General features: G+C 42.0%; 1 protein-coding gene across 2 annotated transcripts in view; it reads right to left on the bottom strand.

Annotated features, from left to right (window-relative positions):
* Nucleotides 1-8,965: 8,965 nt before the first annotated feature.
* The window catches only part of NBN (nibrin), a 110,790-nt gene continuing 95,318 nt past the window's right edge, over nt 8,966-24,437 (bottom strand). For both annotated transcript variants that reach the window (XM_073550521.1, XM_073550522.1), the window contains one exon: nt 8,966-9,065. In XM_073550521.1, the coding sequence (XP_073406622.1) occupies nt 9,032-9,065 (34 nt within the window). In that variant the 3' untranslated portion in view covers nt 8,966-9,031. The remainder of the gene's footprint in view (nt 9,066-24,437) is intronic.

Here is a 24,437-nt window from a genome sequence, read left to right as displayed (position 1 = left end):
TATACGGAAATTGAAATGGAAAAAATTTTTTGCTATGGGTGACAAGGCTAAGTGTCAGCAACTAGGTATAACATTGGATGAATTTCCTGATGTTCTTCTTCTAACCAATATGGTGGAGGAGGGACAACGGGAAATTGGGGCTGGACCATTTTCAGATCTGAAATTAAAGAGTAAAAGGACACCTCCGATAGGGGAGATTGGGTGTATTGACATCTTTTTGCAGCTAGTTTCTGATGAGATTCGGAATATCAATCCTAAAGCTGAACAGACTCAACCCAATCTCTCCTACTGTGAGAGAAAGGCCCTGGAAGGGTTGATGAACAACAAGCAGATCATATTGAAGCCTTCAGATAAGGGAGGCAATACAGTTATCCTGGAAAGGGATAAATACATTGAGATGTGTCTCTCTATTCTGTCCGATCAATCGACTTATGAGACTTTGAAAGTAGATCCAACAAAGGACTTTAGTTTTGGACTGTCTAAGATCCTGAGGAAAGCCCTTGAAACAAAGTTAGTTTCAAAAAATGAATTTGACTTTCTGTTGCCAAAATGGCCAGTCATTGCAACATTTTATGCATTACCAAAGATACATAAGGGTATTGACCCACTAAAAGGGAGACCAATTGTCTTTGGGATTAATGCCCTGTGTCAAAACTCCAGTGTCTATTTGGACAAATTGTTGAGACCATTTGTGTTGGCCCTTCCCTCCTACCTTAGAGACACTATGGATCTCTTAAATAAACTAGAGGGGATCATAGTTGACCCAGGTACTATCCTAGCATCAATTGATGTAGAAGCGCTGTACAGTAGTATTAGACATACTAAAGGCGGTCGACTATTTCCTTAAAGGTAGAGAGGTTCACTTGGGTGCACACAATAAATTTTTGTTACAGCTTCTGGAGTTTGTACTCTGCCATAATTATTTCTTGTTTAATGGCAGATACTTCCACCAGCTCAGGGGCACTGCGATGGTGAGCCCTTGTGCCCCCACGTATGCTAATTTGCTCCTGGGCTGGTGTGAGGACACTGTGGTGTTCAGGGACGAGGATGTCGTCTGGTCCCCTAACATTGTGTTTTGGGGACGTTACATTGACGACATTCTCGTCTTATGGGCAGGAGACCGGGAGTCCTTCAAGTCCTTTGTGGACTATTTGAACAAGAATGAGATGGGCTTGTTCTTTACACGAGATTGGGGGAGACAGCATCACTTTCTTGGATACTACAATATCCATTGAAAGGGATGGATCCTTGAAAACATCCCTGTATCGTAAACCCACATCAACAGTCTTTTAAGATGGGAGAGTCATCATCCTCCCCCCCTGAAACGTGGTATCCCCAGGGGGCAGTTTCTCAGACTTAGGAGGAACTGCTCCGACTGGGGTGATTTTGAGGAACAATCAGGTGATTTATGGGGTAGATTCAGGGATAGGGGTCACCCCATCAATACTATTCAGCCAGCCTATAATCTGGCAAGACGGACAAGGAGATCATCATTATTGGTCCCGAGAGCGAAGAAAAACCCTGACAGCCTAGTTAGGTTGATAGGCACGTTTGATGATCAGTCAGGGAGAGTAATGGAGATTTTGAAGAAACATTGGGCTATTCTCAGGACCGATCAGGATATTAGATAATTCCCTCTAGACCTTCAGTGACATATAGAAGGGGTAAATCTATCAGAGACATAGTGGTAAAGAGTCATCTTGAACCTCATAAGGAGGGAACATGGCTAACAAATAGGCAGGTTGGAACGTTTAGATGTGGACATTGTAGTTTCTGCAAGTATGTTATACCCTCGAAAACCTTTACTAGTGCTTACACGAAAAGGATATACAAGATGAATTCATTTGCGAACTGCAAAACTGCAGGGGTTGTCTACTTATGCAAGTGTTCTTGTCCCCGAGACTATGTGGGCAAAACTAAACGTGAGCTCCGCATACGTATTGGTGAACATCTGGGGGACATCGGACATGAGAGATACACCATTAGCACGCCATGTTAACCTGGTTCATGGTGGGGACGAGAAGCAGATTGGTTTCTGTGTTAGAGAGAGTTCAACCCGTGGCAAGACAGGGGGATTGGGACAAGAAAATCCTACAACGTGAGACGCGTTGGATTTTCTGGCTTGAATCACAAAGCCCTAATGGTTTAAATGAGCAGCTGAATTTTACTAGTTTCCTATAGGATGGTACTCGATAAATCTAGTATGCTATTTTTTGTGCCTATTGTGCTATTTTGTCATTTATTATTTTTTCTTCTGGATACATAGAGGTGTCTCCTTAGGGCTTTGTCATGAAGACTAATGCTATAGTCCGTTCTTCTACCCATAAGGCATATCTTTATATATCTTTCTAGTTGATATCCTTATTATTACATTTGTTGGAGATGTCCTGGAATTTCTTTACTGAGTCATTATTAATATTTCTCGTAATGGTATATGATTATATTATATTCTGTAGCGATTATCTAAAATTATGAACTGCTACATGAATCCACCTTATGCTTCGATATAATTTTGGTGATGTAAGACGCGCTGTATAGGAAGCGCAAGTTCCGGGGTATGAGTCCGGAAGTGATGCCGCTGGTGTATGTTGGATAGGAGGCAGGATGGTGTCCATTAAAACTCTTCCCCACTATGTGTGATTATTGCGGAAGTGACGTTTCTAGTGTTCCATGCTTCTAAATCCCATCCAATGAGATTATCGCTTATACCACACGTGATCACGGCGCGTCACCGGAAGTGATATCACAACTAGAACGCGGTAAATATGAGCCTCAGAGACACGGAAAAGACGCCGCACATTGCACTGATCTTTCGGCCGGGGTGATGGAATCCCCTTTTCTTCTTTGCCCCTGATGAACCCTCAGTATTTAGGAGGGGGAAACGCGTCGGGCTGGGCCTCATATCTTCTGATGGCTGATAAGTATTAATAATCTCATAACGCTGACAGACCTATTGTTTGATGGATGGCAAAATGTTTTTGTATTAGGGCAACATGTTAATCAGGGAGTGTTTTTTATTGCCGTCATTGTTTACATGTAGGACTATTATGTCCACTATTCATGACTTAATAAGCGTTTTGTATATTATTTTCATGCCACTAATTTCCATCTGGTGGATATTTTTTGTGGTTATTTAACCTGAAGTGCTTGGATTGTGCATTATTGTGGCTGCACTTTACTGTATAAACGTTTTTTTCTATTTCTTTTTTTTGGGGGCTATATCTGGTCTGTTATTTTTTGCAGCATAAGCCTTTTTTATTACGAGAAGTCATCAAAAGCTGCTATATATTAGTATTTTTTACTACGAGATATTATTCAGGGTGGGTTTATATGCCCATGATTCTAGTACGAGATAAGTCAAATATCTTAGAGACGTTATAGTCTCTCCACCAGGGTTTTTTTTTGGGTGTTTATTGTGCGTTTGTGTTTTTCTGTGTATCCTCGCTGTGGACTAGGGTCTCTTAGGGTGTATTAGGGTCACCGACGTTGAGCGGGGGCGCCAACCTCCGCGGTTAGGCAGGGACTGCTAGGGCCTATTAGGGTGAGTTTAGTGGCCCGGAGTATTTATTATTCTTTGTCTGGTGTCTGTTTAAATATTACCCTAGTCCCTATGAACTGGGATTGTCCAGATTTTAAATATTGATTAAAAGTGAAGTTTTAGGGATCATTTTTTCTGTTGCTACCTTGGTTTTCTTTTTGTCTTTGATCCTAAAAATATTTTTTGGAGGTTTTTTTTTTTCTTTCAGCGGTGGTCCCTCCCTAGGGATTTTGTCTATTTTAATCTCTCTGTGTGGTGCTGTCATGGAGAAGGGAAAAGATAATTACCTACCGGTAATTTGATTTTCTAGAGCCATGACAACACCGCGCTACTCCCTTATTTTTCTGGTGATAGAAAACTTTCCTCTTTGTTGCAAAAAAAAAAAAAAAGTTTGCATATAATAGTATATGGTAAAGGTTAAGGCTGTGTGCACACGCTGCGGATTTTGCTGCGGTTCCGCAGTGGTTTTGGCCGCTGCGGACCCGCAGCAGTTTTTGCTGCGGTGTACAGTACCATGATTCCCTATGGGAATCAAAAACCGCAATGCAGACGGTGCGGAATTTTCCGCGCGGATTATCTGCGGTTTTCAATCCGCAGAAAGAATTGACATGTCAATTCTTTCTGCGGATTCCCCTGCGGTTTGCCATCTCCTCCATTGAGATGAAAAACCGCAGGGCAAAACCGCAGAGCAATCCGCAGGTAAAACCGCAGGTATTTTGACCTGCGGTTTCACCTGCGGATTTTACAAAATCCGTGCGGATGAATCCGCACCTAATCCGCAGCGTGTGCACACACCCTAATAGTCACTTTGCATACATGCATGCATATACAGCTCTGACAAAAATTAAGAGACCACTGCAAAATTTTCAGTTTGTCTGATTTTTCTCTTTATAGGTATTTTTTTGAGTAAAATGTAAATTGCTTTTATTCTATAAACTACTGACAATATGTCATCGAATTTCCAAGCACTAAATTTTGTGCTTATTTTCAGAAAATGAGAAATGGTCAAAATAACAAAAAAATGCAGTGCTTGCAGACCTCAAATAATGCTAAGAAAACAAGTTCATAATCACTTAGAAACAACAATACTAATGTTTTATCTCAGGAAGAGTTCAGAAAGCAAGATTTTGTGGAATAACCATGATTTTTAGTCACAGCTTCAATACGTCTTGGCATGCTTTCCACAAGTATTTCACACTGCTTTTGGGTGACCTTATGCCACTCCTGGTACAAAAAATTAAGCAGTTCTTCTTTGTTTGATGACTTGTGAATATCCATCTTCCTCTTGATTACATTCCAGAGGGTTGAAATGGGGTTCAGGGCTGGAGATTGGGCTGGCCATGACAGGGTTTTAATGTGGTGGTCCTTCATCCACACATTGATTGACCTAGCTGTGTGGCCTGGCACATTGTCCTGCTGGAAAAACCAGTCCTCAGAGTTGGGGAACATTGCCTGAGCAGAAGGAATCAACTGTTTTTCCAGGATAACCTTGTATGCGGCTTGATTCATACGTTCTTCGCAAAGATTAACCTGCCCAATTCCAGCCTTGCTGAAGCATCCCTAAATCATTACAGATCCGCCATCAAATTTCACAGTGGTGCAAGACACTGTGGCTTGTACGCCTCTCCAGGTCTCCGTCTAACCATTAGACGACTAGGTGTAGGGCAAAGCTTAAAATTAGACTCATCAGATTACCTTACTCTAGCCTTCTATGGTACAATCCTTATGGTCTTTGGCAAACTTCAGCCTGGCTCTCCTTTGCTTCTCATTGATGAAAGTTTTTTTTCTACCTTTACATGACTTGAGCCCTGTCTCTAGGACCCTGTTACAAACGGTTCTTGCCGTGCACTTCACCCCAGCTGCCATTTGCCCTTCCTTTTGTAGGTCACTTAATGTCATCCTGCGGTTGCTGAGTGACATTCAAATACGATGACGGTCATCCCGGTCAGTGGAGAGTAGTTTTTGCCCTCTGCTGGTCTGTAGCCTTGTTGCCCCCAATGTCAGCTTCTTGACCTTGTTGTAATGGACTGCCATCTTAGTAATTTTAAGGATGGAGGCAACATGATGCTCACTGTATCCCTCTGCTAGTATAGCCAGAATTGAGCCCTTCTTTTCCTCACTCAAGACTTTTTTCTTTTCAACTCCTTTGGCATGGTTAAAAGTTATTTTTTAAATCCTATTACTTTTGGGATATTACTAGCACTTGTTTTGCCATCCAGCTTGTCCTATTGCAAGAGGATAGTGAATACCACAGCAGGGTTTTTTATACTTTCCTTTGTTAAATAAGATTTGGTTCAGGTGATCACCAAATCAGAAGCACATTAAGTAGAATGAGGTGTACTCTGGTTGGAATTCAACTGACACTGGAATGGAACGGCTGTCAGACATGTAGAGATGCTGATTTTTATAACTGTGCAGTGGTCTCTTAATTTTTGCCAGAGCTGTATATGCATGCATTTAAGTATGCAAAATTGCTCACAAAATGTATCCATTACGCAGGTTGTCTGGTCTCATGATATAAATCTGCATATTGTCAGGATTCTCTGGTGATGGCGATAAAACGGGGCAATCACATGACTACAAGTATGCAATTTGCATACTTCTAGCCACATTCTGACTAGACATGCATTCTCCATACAAGGGAATTGACAGAAGCAGAGCATGTTTAGTCGGCACATAACTATAGGTTTGTAAATCACATAGTTGCGGTCATGAGACTGCTCGTATCGGCAAAACTGGTGGATCCTGACAGTGTGCAAATCACATGTGGTGAGGACTCAGAATTCTGCAGTCACCACCTGACAGTCTGTGAAAATTGGACCATCACTGGGATAATATCCAAGTACTTTCCGATTCCTCCCCCCCCAGCTCCGCATACCCAAAGACTTAGATTGCCAATTTTGATGTCACACCCCATCCATTATTATAGGTACGATTGCCATCAGTGAAAAACATAAATAACATTTGTACGCTTAAAATAGGTTTGAATGAGCCCTAATCAGAAGAGCGAACAACACCTCTAATTGCCAGGCATTTGCTGATGTTACATCGATGATACCCCAACGTGATGATGAGGCTTGGCCAACTGCACAATAAGCAGTTTCCTAGACCTCAAAAGACAAGTAAGACATGCACTGCTGATTGGAATCTACTGCGAAATAAGGGGATGTACAACTAAAGATGCCTGTAAAGTCTTTGGGGAAGTTCTCACATGTGATATTTGATGCACTTTTCCATCCAGGAGATCTGTAGCATAACACAGTAATAGCTAAGAAGATGAAATTTCAACAAATTGGATTAGGGATATTTTTCTGAGCATAAATTGACCTGAAGTGTAGATTTTTAAATCTGTCACATGTCAATTCCCTGTGCGGATTTACAATGAAATGGGTAAAATCTCCACGCATCACACACAGATTTTGTTACTGATGAGCTGCAGTAAAATCCACACAAAATATGCAACGTGTGAACTCATCTTTTCAGTTTAAACTATTTTATATGCTAGAATAATACATTGGCAAGTGCATGGAAACAAGTGTGACATCAGAGGTACTCCAGTGGCAATGTAATATAGATTCCTAGAGCTCTCAACTATCTCCAAAGAAGACTATGGAAACAGTCCACAGTGAACTTCTCGCCATCAGTGGATGTCCCATGATCATGAATTTAGTACTTACCCTGTGTATAGGTTGTTTCCAAATCCAGAGACCAGGTCAGTAGTCTATGGCAGCCAGACCACAACACTGAACTTCCTACTATCTGATTAGTAAGCATCTTCACTTCACAGGGCAAACTAATCAGAAGAGCCACCCAGGATTCCCGCAGATAGAAGGATCCCAGTGCTCTGGTCTGGCTGCTGGGGACTAGTGATATGGCCACTGGACCAGGGTGCTGCAAACTGTTTTGCTTAAAGTGGTTGTCCTAAGGCAAAGTACATTTTAATCAATAGGTCTTGGAATAATAGCAAGTTCCACAATTGGATGGGTTATACAAATTGTTCCTGTGCCGAGATACTCTTATAAAGGTGCCCCTGCTATATACTGTGTCCAGCCATGCATAGTTGTTCCAGTTCATGGTCGGCACATACCACTGTTCCTGGCCAGGGAGGAGGGAACATAAGGAACTTGTGATAAGTGAGTATACAGACAAAACATCATGGTTTCTCAGTTGCTGTTTTCTTACACATTTCCCTACCTGTTTTATCACAGGGGTGAATGTTTCTGCTGCATTTCCAGTTCTCTGAGTTCATCATAAATCAAGCCTGCGACATTGGATCTCCAGAGGCCGCTGAGCATGGACGTGATTTACGATAAGCTCACATGACTGGCGAGGTTTCAGAAACACTACTGTGATAAAACAGACATGGAAATATGTTACAGCAGAAAGTAGCTGCTGTGATTCACTATTGTTTTGTCTGTGTTCTCACTTATCATAAGTGACTTTTACTATCTCCCCTGGACAGAAGCTATGGTATGTATCGACCATGAACTGGAGCAGCTCTGCATTGTGAGACACAACCACTACACAGTAGATAGCAGGGAAACATGAGATTATCTTAGCACAGGAACCCTTTTTTAATACACCGAATTGTGGAACTCAGTGTTATCCTAAGATATATTAATTCATATATACTTTGTGGGAAAACCTCTTTAACCTGAGCTGTGTGTAGAAAGTATAGGTACAATACTAGAGTTAAGTTTCAATAACAACAAAATCTACAGTATATGTCACTGATCGGTTTTGGAGCTTTGCAATGTAAACAGGTTGAATCCCAAATTGCCATCTGAATGGAACATGCTTGGTGTGTCACAAGCCGACAAATGACCACTGTTTGTTTCGACATAACTGATGAAGTCTGGACAGAAGGTAGGATTCAACTAGGATGTGCCAGAATTTGAGAAGTTTTCTTTAAGGGCAGCAAATTTAGAAAACAAATTCAACTTTAGCTATGTCATAAAAAAGCTACATGCCAAGTCTGCTTTGAACTCCGCGTGGGAGGAGGCACCAGAATCCTTCATTCATCACTCCCCAAAAGTTCTGGTTTTGCTATAGCTGGTGAAAACCAGAAGAAAATTTACCTGGATTTCAATTTCAGACCTTTATATATTCCAGGAGCCAACATGGTGTTTGTCATATCAAGTTTCCATTTCTTTTGCTCATTTATAGCGTTATAAATAGGTTATTTATAGGGTTATACTATATAAAATAACTAAAAACAAGATGCTTAGCACCATCGATGATCCTACTAATTTCACCCATTCTGGTTAATTCAGGGGTGACATCCACATTATGTAGTGCAACTGGGGACCACATGGACTGGTGTGCACTACACGTGTAAGGAAGCCTTATAGACGTATATTGGCTTGTCGCATTGAGCCATCATTTAAGTCTTCTATGAATGTAATGACACAATGATCACTTCACCAGTACAGATCGTTAACATTAGTTTTATTTGTTTTACACGGGACGTCTTCTTCTTCTTCTACAGTTTCCTTAACGTCTCTTTTTAACCATCCTAGGATTATACCTGTAAAATATAAACCAAAAAAAAAAAAAAGAGAAAAACAATTTTCAATATAATACAGAATAATAACCTACTGCTAATATAAGAACGTCAATAAAACACTTGGGCCTCCTCTCTCAGGGGAGTACAACATGCTGTTATCATCAATGAAGGGGCTCGTGACACCATTTTTTTGGGGAACTAGAGACTGAAATCCTTGTGTCAGTCTTACCAAACTTCATCTTCAGGGAAGTTGTGACACTGACTTTTAGTATGGTCCCTGCAATCAGTTGCTTCAGAGTGGTAAATTGCTCAATAAATCATAAAGGTTTTTCTTTTTTAGTTCAGTTTTATAAAATCAAAGATCTTCTTAATATTTATTTTTTTTAAATTAAGTTTTTTTTTCGTTTTCCGCTGTGAAGTTAATATTTCCTTTAAAGCTGCCAAGTGTGTGTTAAACATGCACACAAGCAACTTACCGTACCCACTTTATGCCTTCTTTGTCTCATTTTCTTGATCAGTATAACCATGTCCTCTTATTTGCCCCAGATTCCCTGCCACCTGTTCGGCGTTAGTCCATAATTTGGCTACGGATTGGGGGACGTGTGATGAGAAGCGTCATTCAATCTCCTCCATTGGGGTCTAAGGCCTCTTTCACACTTCCGTTTTTGACCATCAGTCAAAATCCGCCAGGTTTTGAAAAAAACGGATCCGCCATTTTTTTTGCGGATCGTTTTTTTTCCCCATTGAGTTGCATTACTGGCGGATCTTGACGGATGGCCATCCGTTGGATCCGTTTTTGTGAGGATCCGCCAAAAAATTTTCGTCCGCCGGCATGCCTGGACGGACCCTGCAACGTTTTTTTGTTGTTGTTGGATCCGTATTTTCCATTGCGCATGCCCAGAGAAAGGAAGTCAGGGAGAAAATTAACCCTGAAATCTTTTCTACCGGACAAAAAAAAAAATCTCTCTCTCTCTCCCCGCCCAGCGGTTCCTTTAAAATTCTTCATTCTGAGGAGCCGTCACAAAATGGATCCTGTAGCATCCGTTCACATCAGTTAGGATCGGATCCGCTTTTCCGCCTTTTTGCCGGATTTTAACTGACTCAAAAAACTGAAGTGTGAAAGAGGCCTAAGGCGTAATGTTTCTCGTTGTGAAGAGTGACAAGCCAAGCCCGACATGTCAGAGTGAGGAGACTTATACGCCATTCATGCTCCTCTGGGAAATCATATTTCGCCTCTTCCATTAAAAGAACTGCGCCCGTGCTAGATTCTCGCAGATGCAAGTCCAGATGACAAGTGCGATGTTTCAATGAAAGAGGCTGAGTGAGGTTGCTCATCACGTCCCCCCTCATCTCCTCAATAGTGGCCAAGGATGGTGGAAGTACTTTAGTTGTATTCCCTTTTTAAGGTTTGCGTCGGTTTTTATATACTGTATTAGTAAGTTGCTTGTGTGCATATTTAGCAATATATTAACCCCTTCACGACCAATGACGCCACATAGGCGTCATGAAACCTGGTTCAAATCTGACCAGTGACGCCTATGTGGCGTCATGACTTCAAAGCCCCCCTGCGGGTCGGGTGACCGGGGTCACTGAAAGGTCACCCGTCCCGCAGATACAGGGGGCTTTGTAATTCACCACAGGGGGCGTGCCTTCGCCCCCACGTGGCTACGATCGCTCTGATTGGCTGTTAAAAGTGAAACAGCCAATCAGAGCGATAGTAATATTTCATCAATGAAAATTGATGAAATATTACAATCCAGCCATGTCCGATGCTGCTGTAGCATCGGACATGGCTGGAGACACCGATTCCACCCCCCCACCGGCGATCGCCCCCCCCCCCGCAACTGAATGACAGCGGCGATCTGCCGCCGCTGTCATCATCTGCCCCCCTCCCATTCCCTCTGCTCCCCGCCAGCCTCCGATCCCCCCCTCACCCCCCCCGGTACCTCCGGTGTCCCCCCGTCCCTCCCGGTGTCCCTCGGGTCCGGATGATGGGCGCCGCCATCTTTGAAAATGGCGGGCGCATGCGCAGTGCGCCCGCCCGAATCTGCCGGCTGCAGATTCCATTCTTTCATTTTGATCACTCTCACAGTGATCAAAATGAAAGAAAAAGTAAATAAACCCCCCGATTATCACCCCCATAGGTAGGCAGAACTAATAAAATAAAGATAATATTTTTTTTTTTTTTTTTCCCCATTAGGGTTAGGGTTAGGGTTGAAAAGAGGGTTAGGGTTGAAAAGAGGGTTAGGGTTAGGGTTAAAAAGAGGGTTAGGGTTAGGGTTGAAAAGAGGGTTAGGGTTGAAAAGAGGGTTAGGGTTGGAAAGAGGGTCAGGGTTAGGATTGGAAAGAGGGTTAGGGTTGGAAAGAGGGTTAGGGTTGGAAAGAGGGTTAGGGTTGGAAAGAGGGTTAGGGTTGGAAAGAGGGTTAGGGTTGGAAAGAGGGTTAGGGTTGGAAAGAGGGTTAGGGTTGGAAAGAGGGTTAGGGTTGGAATTAGGGTTAGGGTTGGAATTAGGGTTAGGGTTGGAATTAGGGTTAGGGTTGGAATTAGGGTTCGGGGTCTGTTGGGGTTGGAATTAGGGTTAGGGATGTGTTGGGGTTAGGGCTGTGGTTAGGGGTGTGTTGGGGTTAGGGCTGGAGTTAGAATTGAGGGGTTTCCACTGTTTAGGCACATCAGGGGGTCACCAAACGCGACATGGTGCAACCATTGATTCCAGCCAATTTTGCGTTCAAAAAGTTAAACGGTGCTTCCTCCCTTCCAAGCCCCGACGTGTGCCCAAACAGTGGTTTACCCCAACATATGGGGTATCAGCGTACTCAGGAAAAATTGCACAACAACTTTGGGGGTCTAATTTCTCCTGGTACCCTTGGGAAAATAAAAAATTGGGGGCTAAAAAAATATTTTTGTGGAAAATTTTTTTTTTATAATTTTCACGTCTCTGCGTTATAAACTTCTGTGAAGCACTTGGGGGTCCAAAGTGCTCACCAGGCATCTAGATAAGTTACTTGGGAGGTCTAGTTTCCAAAATGGGGTCACTTGTGGGGGGTTTCTATTGTTTAGGCACATCAGGGGCTCTGCAAACGTAATGACGACCGCAGACCATTCCATCAAAGTCTGCATTTCAAAACGCCACTACTTCCATTCCGAGCCCTTACGTGTGTCCAAACAATAGTTCCCCCCCATATATGGGGCACCAGCGTACTCAGGACAAACTGTACAACAACTTTTGGGGTCCAATTTATCCTGCTACCCTTGTGAAAAAAAAAATTGCTGGCTAAAAATCATTTTTTTTGAGGAAAAAAAAATATTTTTTATTTTCACGTCTCTGCGTTCTAAACTTCTGTGAAGCACTTGGGGGTTCAAGGTGCTTACCACACATCTAGATAAGTTCCTTAGGGGGTCTAGTTTCCAAAATGGGGTCACTTGTGGGGGGGTTCCACAGATAAGGTACATCAGGGGTTCTGCAAATGTAACATGATGCCCGCAGACCATTCCATCAAAGTCAGCATTTCATAATGTCACTACTTCCCTTCCGAGCCCCGACGTGTACCCAAACAGTGGTCATCCCCCACATATGGGGTATCAGCGTACTCAGGACAAACTGGACAACAACTTTTGGGGTCCAATTTATCCTGCTACCCTTGTGAAAAAAAAAATTGCTAGCTAAAAATCATTTTTTTTGAGGAAAAAAAAATATTTTTTATTTTCACTGCTCTGCGTTATAAACTTCTGTGAAGCACTTGGGGGTTCAAGGTGCTCACCACACATCTAGATAAGTTCCTTGGGGGGTCTAGTTTCCAAAATGGGGTCACTTGTGGGGGGTTCCACAGTTTAGGTACATCAGGGGTTCTGCAAATGTAACATGATGCCCGCAGACCATTCCATCAAAGTCAGCATTTCATAATGTCACTACTTCCCTTCCGAGCCCCGACGTGTACCCAAACAGTGGTCCCCACCCACATATGAGGTATCAGCGTACTCAGAACAAACTGGACAACAACTTTTGGGGCCAATTTATCCTGCTACCCCTGTGAAAAAAAAATTGCTGGCTAAAAATCATTTTTTTTTTGTGGAAAAAAAAATATTTTTTATTTTCACGGCTCTGCGTTACAAACTTCTGTGAAGCGCTTGGGGGTTCAAGGTGCTCACCACACATCTAGATAAGTTCCTTGGGGGGTCTAGTCTCCAAAATTGGGTCACTTGTGGGGGGGTTCCACAGTTTAGGTACATCAGGGGCTCTGCAAATGTAACATGACACCCGCAGACCATTCCATCAAAGTCAGCATTTCAAAATGTCACTACTTCCCTTCCGAGCCCCGACGTGTGCCCAAACAGTGGTTCCCCCCCACATGTGGGGTACCAGCGTACTCAGGACAAACTGGACAACAAATTTTGGGGTCTAATTTATCCTGGTACCCTTGTGAAAATAAAAAATTGCGCACTAAAAAATAATTTTTTGAGGGAAAAAAAATTTTTTTTTATTTTCACGGCTCTGCGTCATAAACTTTTGTGAAGCACTTGAGGGTTCAAGGTGCTCACTACACATCTAGATAAGTTCCTTAGGGGGTCTAGTTTCCAAAATGGGGTCATTTGTGGGGGAGCTCCAATGTTTAGGCACACAGTGGCTCTCCAAACACAACATGGTGTCCGCTAACGATTGGAAGTAATTTGCATTTTAAAAAGTCAAATGGCGCTCCTTCCCTTCTGAGCCCTGCCGTGTGCCCAAACAGTGGTTCCCCCCCACATATGGGGTACCAGCGTACTCAGGACAAACTGGACAACAAGATTTGTGGTCCAATTTCTCCTGTTAGCCTTGTGAAAATTAAAAATAGTGTGCTAAAAATCATTTTTGAGGAAAAAAAATTATTTTTTATTTTCACTGCTCTGTGTTATAAACTTTTGTGAAGCACTTGGGGGTTCAAAGTGCTCTCTACACGTCTAGATAAGTTCCTTAGGGGGTCTAGTTTCCAAAATGGGGTCACTTGTGGGGGAGCTCCAATGTTTAGGTGCACAGGGGCTCTCCAAATGCGACATGGTGTCCGATAACGATTGGAGCTAATTTTCCATTCAAAAAGTCAAATGGTGCTCCTTGCCTTCCGGGCCATGCCGTGCACCCAAACAGTGGTTTATGACCACATATGAGGTATCTGTGCACTCAGGAGAAATTGCTCAACAAATTTTAGGATCCATTTTATCCTGTTGCCCATGTGAAAATGAAAAACTGAGGCTAAAAGAAAATTTTTGTGAAAAAAAAGTGTTTTGTTTTTTTTTACAGATCAATTTGTGAAGTACCTGGGGGTTCAAAGTGATCACTATGCATCTAGATAAGTTCCTTGGGGGGTCTAGTTTCCAAAATGGGGTCACTTGTGGAGGAGCTCCAATGTTTATGCACACAGGGGCTCTCCAAACACGACATGGCAACCGCTAAATATTCCAGCATATTTTCCATTCAAAAAGTCAAATGGCGCTCCTTCCCTTCTGAGCCGTGCCGTGCGCCCAAACAGTGGTTTATGACCACATATGAGGTATCGTTGTACTCCGGAGAAATTGCCCAACAAATTTTAGCATCCATTTTATCCTGTTTCCCATGTGAAAATGAAAAAATTGATGCTAAAAGAAAATTTTTGTTGGAAAAATTAAAATGTCCATTTTTTCTTTCCACATTGCTTTAGTTCCTGTGAAACACCTGAAGGGTTAATAATCTTCTTGAATGTAGTTTTGAGTAGCTTGAGGGGTGCAGTTTTTAGAATGGTGTAACTTTTGGGTATTTTCTGCCATATAGACCCCTCAAAGTGACTTCAAATGTGAGGTGGTCCCTAAAAAAATGGTTTTGTAAATTTTATTGTAAAAATGAGAAATCGCTGGTCAACTTTTAACCCTTATAACTTCCTAACAAAAAAATATTTTGTTTCCAAAATTGTGCTGATGTAAAGTAGACATATGGGAAATGTTATTTATTAACTATTTTGTGTCACATAACTCTCTGGTTTAACAGAATAAAAATTCAAAATTTGAAAATTGCAAAATTTTCTAAATTTTCACCAAATTTCTGATTTTTTGACAAATAAACGCAAAAATTATCAACCTAAATTTACCACTAACATGAAGCCCAATATGTCACGAAAAAACAAACAAACAATCTCAGAATCGCTAGGATCCATTGAAGCGTTCCTGAGTTATTACCTCATAAAGGGACACTGGTCAGAATTGCAAAAAATGGCCTGGTCATTAAGGTCAAAATAGGCTTGGTCATGAAGGGGTTAAATAGTGGCCAAAAGCCTGGTGGGAAAAAAAAAAATAGAGTGCCTGTAACGTATCTGAAGTGTATCCTGGTGGAATCCGATCAAAACTAGGCAGTGTCCAATCAGAGGGCTGCAAGGAAAAAAAAAACACTTCCAAAAAGCTTCAAAAACTTAAGGAAATTTTTTTTTTATTTTTTAAAAAAATCAAATTTTACAAGTCTTGAAAAACTGCATCTGCCCATAGCCTAATCACCCCGTATGTTGGGACTGCAAATAATGTAGAAGCTGAACTACTGTGGGGAGCAGCTTTTTTTTTTCATAGCTGTATGACGGATCCGATTCGATATGTGCAGTGGTCACTGTGCAGGGAGGGGGGAGGAGGTGAGCTGTAACCATTAGTGTGAATGGTGTCATCCTGTATATTGAGGGGCTGTGATTATCGTGCCTTTGGTGATAAATAGATGATTAATGAAAAGGGTTCTCCACAGAACAAAAAATGTGCAGTATAATAAAAAAGTCAGTCTTAGGATTATTGTTTTTTTTTTTTTTTTAAGTACATTTAAGATATAAATTTGTGTGAAACAAGTCATTTTCTGATTGTATATTTCATTCTAAATGATTTAGGACAGAAAATCACAATTTTTTTCATCAGTATTTTTCAATGGAAAAAATGTTCCATTTCTGTGTTGGCATGTAAGTTATTGATTAATTTATTTTGGAGAGGAATAAAATAAGCCAATTTCATAATATAGTGTTTTTGTCATTTCCTTAATTTCTATTTGTTAAAAAGCTTGGTTTATTTTTCTTTCATTAACCTTAATTTCACCATTGTTTTTTCTTGGGGGGAGGGAGGGGGGATCCTGCTATTGCTTGGTTAGTTATATAATGCTTTACACATGCTTTGGTGTTACAGGCACTCTATTAGGCCAGCAAACGTACAAATGGCAATGCTTAAAGTCTTTGTTTAGCCCCCGACTTCCATGATCTCCCATCGGTGCCCCATGATCATGTTGTCAAATACTAATGAGCCTCCTCCCTTTGTTAAATCCCTAGGAAGCCGCCTGAAAAATGGACCAGTCCAATCTTTTAACCGTGCTGCAGCTTTTGAAGCCTGAGGCCATGTGCACAAGTGGTCTTTTACACGCTAAGTTTTCCCAGGCAAAGCTGCTTCAGGGTCTCTTGCTCTATACTGTCAAGTATCGTGAGTTGGCAGCTTTCTAGCTATACAGTGGCTTATGAAAGTATTCACCCCCTTGGCATTTTTTGTGTTTTGCCAACTCGCACAACCTGGAATTTCCCTGGTTTGCATGTAAATTACATGCCTACTGGGAACATTTTGTTTACTATTTTTGTGAAGCAAAACAAATAGGACAAAATAACTGAAAACTTCAGTGTGCAATAACTATTCCCCCCCTAAAGTCATCACTTTGTAAAGACTCCTTTTGCAACAATTACAGCTGCAAGTCGATTTGGATAAGTCTTTATGAGCTTTCCACATCTTACCTCTAGGATTTTTATCTATTCCTGAAGGCAAAACTGCTCCAGCTCCTTCATGTTAGAGGATTTCCTCTGGAGAACAGCAATCTTCAAGTCTGACCATAGAGTCTCAATTGGATTAAGGTCTGGACTTTGACTAGGCCACTCCAAAACATTTACACATTTCCCCTTAAACCACTCGAGTGCTGGTTTAGCAGTATGCTTTGGGTCATTGTTTTGTTAGAAAGTGAACCTCTGTTCCAGTCTCAAATCACTGACAGACTGAAACCGGTTTTGCTCAAGAATATCCCTGTATTTCACATCATCTGTCTTCCCCTCAACTTGAACCATTTTCCCCCTCCCTGCTGCCGAAAAACATCCCCACAGCATAATGCTGTCACCACTATGTTTCACTATGGGGATGATGTTCCTGGGGTGATGGGCTGTGTTGGTCTGGGGCCAAACATGGGAGTTTACCTTGGTGGCCAAAAAGTTCAATTTTGGTCTCATCTGACCACAGCACCTTACTCCATACATCTGGGGAGTCTCACATGTCTTTGGAAAACTCAAAACAAGCCATACAATTTGTGTGTAATGAAAGGATTTTTTCTGCCGACTCTTCAATAAAACCCACCTCTATGGATTGTACGGCTTATTGTGGTCGTATGGACATATACTCCAGTCTCTGCCTGGGAACTCTGCAACTTCTTCAGGGTTACCTTTGGTTTCTGTGCTGCCTCTCTGAATAATGCCCTCCTTACCCGAGCTGAAAGTTTTTGGTGGGCGTCCCTCTCTTGACAGGTGTGTTGTGATGCCTTGTTCTTTCCATTTGATGATAATGGATTTGATGGGGCTCCGGGAGATCATCAGAGATTGGGATATTTTTTTTTTTGTAACACAACCCTGACTTGTATTTCTCAGCATCTTTGTCCCTGACTTGTTTGGAGATTTCTTTGGCCTTCATAGTGTTTGGTTAGTGTTGCCTCTTGCTTAATGGTCTTGCATCCTCCTTGGTCTTTCAGAAAAGGTAAAGTGTATATACTGACAGACCGTGTGACACTCAGATTACACCCAGGTGGACTTCCTGTCACTAAGCAGGTGACTTATGAAGGTAATTGTTTGCACCAGAAATATTTAGGGGTGTCAAAGGAAAAGGGGTGAATACATATGCACATGCCAATGTTTAGCTATTTCATTGCATACATTTAATTTTTGCCTATATTTTTCTCATGTCACCAACTCAAACTATTTAGTGCTGGTGCATCACAAACAAATTGAATTACAAAATTATTTAGATACAGGTTGTAATGTTACCAAATAGGTAAAAAGCCAAAGGGGGGATACATGTGAATACTTTCGCAAGCCACTGTAAGTCGCCTGAGGAGTTTTATTTTTTTTAACCGATTCAGTATTTCCGAACCATGAAGCAGTTAAAATAAGGGACACAAGACGGAACATGTGCTTTGAAAAATGATGAATGAACTCCTGGAGATCAACATCCAACACTGGGGGAGACACCATCACATGTTTCTCAACGCAGTGATTCTAGAGCAATGCCCCCATCCCTTATGGGAAACAAAAGCCGCGGAGACACCATCACATGTTTCTCAACGCAAGCAATGAGTAGCCAGGTCTTTCCCCGGGAAGGAACAACCACGGGAAGGGCAGTCTCCAGTGAAGGAAACCACCTATGCCAAAACATGGTATCCATCAGCAGACAGCTGTTTCAGGGTATTGCCCCTCATCAGTGTGGAGTAGGAAACTGGCTAGTAGGAGCAATGCCTAGTAAAAGACTGTGAAAAATGAGGATGAATGAACTCATGGAGATCAACATCCAACACTGCGGAGACACCATCACATGTTTCTCAACGCAGTGATTCTAGAGCAATGCCCCCATCCCAGCAAAAGAGCTGGCTAGTCATTGCTTACGTTGAGAAACGTGATGGTGTCTCCGCGGCTTGTGTTTTGCATGTTTTTGCATATTTCCCATAAGGGATGGGGGCATTGCTCTAGAATCACTGCGTTGAGAAACGTGATGGTGTCTCCGCAGTGTTGGATGTTGATCTCCATGAGTTCATTCATCCTCATTTTTCACAGTCTTTTACTAGGCATTGCTCCTACTGGCCAGTTTCCTACTCCACACTGATGAGGGGCAATACCCCGAAACAGCTGTCTGTGGGTGGATACCATGTTTTGGCAGTGGACACCATGTTTTGGCATAGGTGGTTTCCTTCATTGGTGACTGCCCTTCCCGTGGTTGTTCCTTCCCGGGGAAAGACCTGGCTAGTCATTGCTTGCGTTGAAAAACATGTGATGGTGTCTCTGCGGCTTGTGTTTTGCATGTTGGAACATGTGCTTGTGACACTGCTGTGCATGATGTTCATTTTATGGGACGTTTGATTTTTTCAGGCAGATTCCGGGCGGAATCCACCTGCAATAGATGCCTTGGGCATAAAGTCGGAGGCTGTTAAAAGAAGCTCAAAAACACTGAAGTCGTTCTGACATTATAGCACATATCTACGTTCTTTTTAGCATTTTTTAAGGGCTTTTACAAGTAGATTTTGGCGAGGACCGGCCTGAAAAAGAATGCCATGCGCAAATACAGTAAGATGTTAAATGGTTGAGAGCAAAGTCTTTTGAGCCCAAAAGGTGGCAAGGAGATAAATGTTACATACGATGACATGATAAAGAGGGGCTTTTTTTTACCAATTTTGCACTAGGGGCTTAGAGTCTCAAGTTTCACCCCTTAAGATAATGCAACGAGGTCCCCATCTGTTAGTTTTAGGCATTAGGTGCACAAATTTTTTTTTAAAGCACTGGCATCTATTTTGGGATGGAAAGGTCACCTCCTGACCCCCCCCTATCGTTATGACTATAGCGTATACCTGGGCAGGGAACAACCTTTAATGACAATCACCGGCTTTCTGCATAAAGACAACCAGGGAGAAATGTCACAGAGGGGCAGCGTCAGGATTTAGGGCTGCGTCACATACAATAAAGTGATTAAGCATTTTCCCATTTGCTAAGCTCTATTTGCTTAGGCCGGGACTTGCAGCAGCCAAATTGCATCAGCTCTTAAGTGGGAATATAATTGCAGCCGGCTATCGTTTCCAAGCAACTCCTGATTATCCTTCATACGCGACAGGAAGGAAAAAAAGCAAACAAACCACTGAAAATAACCTGCCGTGCAGCTCCGCGGCGGCTACGACAGGAGCCTAATGCAGGGTGCACAGCCGGGGAGCCACAATCAGGGCTTTATTGTCTCACCGCCGCTTCCTTACTTCTGGGATATAATTGCCTTTTGCTATGACGATGACACGCAACCCGGATTATGCTTCACAGATTATCTACTGCCAAAGCGCCATTCACCCTTAATGCCAGGATACAGTGTAGCCCGGTGCCCAGATGCCAGTCACACCAAAGAGCGCAATCCACTACGCGTCTGCCAGGGATTTCTCAACATTTTGCGCCTTGGAAAAAGTTTTGCGCCTTTGATGTGTAGAAATAAAACCTAATTACTAAATAATTAACATTAAACTCCAATATCTAATATAGTTTCTGACAGCACACACCTGATACATTGCAAAAACCTCACTTAGAAATTCATGGACACAAGCAGCTTTATGCAATTTTCTGTCTAAAATTAGCTGAGAAACTGATAATGGTAGCTAAAAGCATAACAAACACATAATTAAAGACACCATACCTCCTTGAATTATTCAGAGTCTATACATACCAACTAGGTCTACATTTTACACAACTTTCCATAGTCCTCAGAACTAAAGAGAACAGATATCTGGTTTTATGCCAGAAAAATAAAATCCGCGATGTGTCCCTCTAAATAGCAATCATTTTAACTTTCCTCGTGGTTCTGAGACTGTTTTTTTTTAATGAAACACTGTAAATTTATATTAATATAAAATTTAGCTCAATATATTTAGAATATGATTAACATTTCCTATATGATTACTTTGTGTTGCGATCATTTGATACACGTACATTCTATATCTGTGTGTGTATATATACATACACATTATATATAGACACATACACTTAGGTACTTAAACATACACTTTCCCATCTCCACTCTATCCCAAAGTCAGCAGCCAGAATCACACTTCTGTACACCGATGCCTCTACCTTGTTCCAGTCATTGCACTGCTTGCCCATCCACTAGAGTCCAATATGAACTTATCACTCTCACCCATGAAGCTCTCCGTAACTCTGCACCACCCTACATCTCCTCCCCCATCTCTGTCTGCTACCCTAGCCCTGCTCTCATACCTAAAACTAACATTCTCTATAAAATGAACCTCCCACTCCTGTCTCCAGAACTTCTCTTGTGCTGTACTGGTTTTCTGGAATGCACTACCCCAGACAATTCGGTTAATACTAAGTATACACAGTTTCAAACATACCCTAAAAAAACAGTTCTATAGATTGTCCTATCATATCACTTAGCTAACCGTCCCCTGTTCTCTCGCCGTGCACTCAGTAGCACTCTGTATCTGTACTGTATACTTACTGGCTGGTGACCGGATCATGCAGCAATAATTCAATGCCCCTATTTATCATACTGACTTCTGGACATTATACAACAAGCGCTGCATTCTTACCTTTTGTGTCTCCCCCATTTCCTCAAATTGTAAGCTTGCGAGCAGGACCCTCACCCGCTCTTGGTGAATGTGGAACTATGTGTCACTCTGCAATGTCTAATATTACCTGTACATGTAAAGTGCTGTGAAATATGTTGGCACTAAAATAAAAATGATTGTTATTCTCTTGAAATTCCAGTTACTTGGCTTTATTTTGCTGCAATATTCACACTTTCACCCTCCTAGTTTACAGCGCACTTCTCAAAATATCTTTCTTTCCTAGCTCGGGCAGGATAATGGCTCCATTGGGGCCTCCTCGAATATGATATCTAGTGATCTTTGCTTTATTGTACACATGTAATTGCAGGCTATGCTGTGCCCGCCTGGATAATGATGTGCTCTGAATCTCATTTTATAGGAATATCCCTGAAGTGGAGCAGGGGGTTAAACACCGATATCTCCCTTGGCCTATCTCCACATCATAACTTGGTCTGCCTGACACAACCCTATACATACCCTATTCTTGCCACCCTGCACCTGTCGATGCCCAGAGTATGCTCCCACCTCCACCATGCCTGTTTTACTTACTAACCTTCCTGCCTTCCCTGTCTTAGGAGACTGCATGACAGTATAAAAAGGCATATTAGAGTATGAAATATTAAAGCGGATCTATCACCGGATTTCACAATGGAAAACTGCACACATTATAAAATATCTTAGACCTGGTGAGGCTGGTGCCCTAACTTTGAAAATCCATGTCAGAATGACTGTATAATTCTTTTTGAAAGTTGAAACTCAGTCTCCGACCATCTAGCCTTTTAGACAGCTCCTCAGTGTCCCACCTCCCTGCTGATATCTCACACTGCTCAGGACAAACTGCAGTGGTCAGAGACTGAATACACTTATGAGCAATAATTTTATAACCGGACTTCAAAGTGATCACCTTAATATCAGGATAATACAGTCATTCTGAAATGATTTTTCAAAGTTATTACACTAATCTCATCAGGTCTGAGATACAGTAAATGATTAATGAAAACGGCATTGTAAAATCTACTGACAGATCCGCTTTAAAAAGGGTTTGTCCAGATTCGAGATGAAAGTCTGCCGTCAGTCTATGTGACGGCAGACTTCAAAATCCTTAAAGCATGCGCACTGCACACTGTCAGGATATTATGGTATGGCTGGTGAGAGCGAGCGGGCGGCCATGTGACTGTATTTAATTTGCATACATGAGCTCACGTGCCGACTAGGCGTGCGCGGCCTTGCTCAATTCACTTCCATTGAGCAAGGTCACACAGGTCTAGTCGGAAGGTAGCCAGAGATAAGGATCGCATTCGGAAGGTAGTCAGAGATAAGGATCGCATACCTGCGGTCACACGGACGCCCGCTGTCGACACTGGAGAATCCTGACAGCGGATGGTGTGCGCACTGTGAGCAATCAGAAGTCTGCAATCACATAGACTGACTACAGACTTTCATCCCAAACCTGGACAGCTCACCCCTTTAATACACTTTTTCACCTTAACCCCTTCACTACCAAGGGTGGTTTGCACGTTAACTCCCGGGCCAATTTTTACAATTCTGTCCACTGTCCCTTTATGAGGTAATAACTCTGGAACGCTTCCATGGATCCCGGTGATTCTGACATTGTTTTCTCGTGACATATTGTACTTCATGTTAGTGGTAAAATTTCATTCATATAAATTGCGCTTATTTGTGAAAAAAAACGGAAATTTGGCGAAAATTTTTAAAATTTCGCAGTTTTCCAACTTTGAATTTTTATGCCCTTAAATCACAGAGATACGGCACACAAAAAAACTTAATAAATAACATTTCCCACATGTTTACTTTACATCAGCACAATTTTGGAACCAAAATTTTTTTGTTAGTAAGCTATAAGGGTTAAAAATTGACCAGCGATTTCTCATTTTTGCAACACCATTTTATTTTTACGGACCACATCACATTTGAAGCCACTTTGAGGGGTCTATATGATAGAAAATACCCAAAAGTGACACCATTCTAAAAACTGCACCCCTTAAGGTGTTCAAAACCACATTCAAGAAGTTTATTACCCCTTCTGGTGCGTCACAGGAATTTTTTTCAATATTTAAAAAAAAAAAAAAAAAAAATGAACATTTAACTTTTTTTCACAAAAAAAATACTTCAGGTTCAATTTTTTTTATTTTACGAAGGGTAACAGGAGAAATTAGACTGGAAAAGTTATTGTGCAATTTGTCCTGAGTACGCTGATACCTGATATGTGGGGGGGAACCACTGTTTCGGCGCATGGCAGAGCTCAGAAGGGAAGGAGCGCCGTTTGACTTTTTCAATGCAAAATTGGCTGGAATTCAGATCGGACGCCATGTCACGTTTGGAGAGCCCCTGATGTACCTAAACAGTGGAAACCCCCCACAAGTGACCCCATTTTGGAGACTAGACCCCCCAAGGAACTTATCTAGATGTGTGGTGAGAACTTTGAACCCACAAGGGCTTCACAGAAGTTTATAACGTACAGCGGTACAATTAAAAAATCATATTTTTTCCACAAAAATGATCTTTTCACCCTCAATTTTTATTTTACCAAGGGTAACAGGACCCTAAAAGTTATTGTGCAATTTGTCCTAAGTACCCTGATACCCCACATGTGGGGGGTAAACCACTATTTGGGCGCATGGCAGAGCTCGGAAGGGAAGCCGCACCATATGACGTTTTTGGCTGGAATTGAGATCGGACACCATGTCGCGTTGGGAAAGCCCCTGATGTACCAAAACAGTGAAAACCCCCCAAAAATGACACCATTTTGGAAACTAGACCCCACAAGGAACTTATCTAGATGTGTGGTGAGCACTTTGAACCCCCAAGGGCTTCACAGAAGTTTATAATGCCCGGGCATGAAAATAAAAAAAATCGTATTTTTTCCACAAACATGATCTTTTACCCCAAAAGTTTGTGTCCAATTTGTCCTGAGTACGCTGATACCCCATATGTGGGAGAAAACTACTGTTCGGGTACACGTCGGGGCTCGGAAGGGAAGTAGTGACGTTTGGGAATGCAGGCTTTGATGGAATGGTCTGCG

Source organism: Dendrobates tinctorius, unplaced genomic scaffold (genome assembly GCF_039654945.1).
Source record: "Dendrobates tinctorius isolate UK_male_01 unplaced genomic scaffold, ASM3965494v1 ptg000165l, whole genome shotgun sequence".
NCBI lineage: Eukaryota > Metazoa > Chordata > Amphibia > Anura > Dendrobatidae > Dendrobates > Dendrobates tinctorius.
Note: the sequence above shows the minus strand (reverse complement) of the source record. Positions and strands in the feature narration are given on the sequence as shown.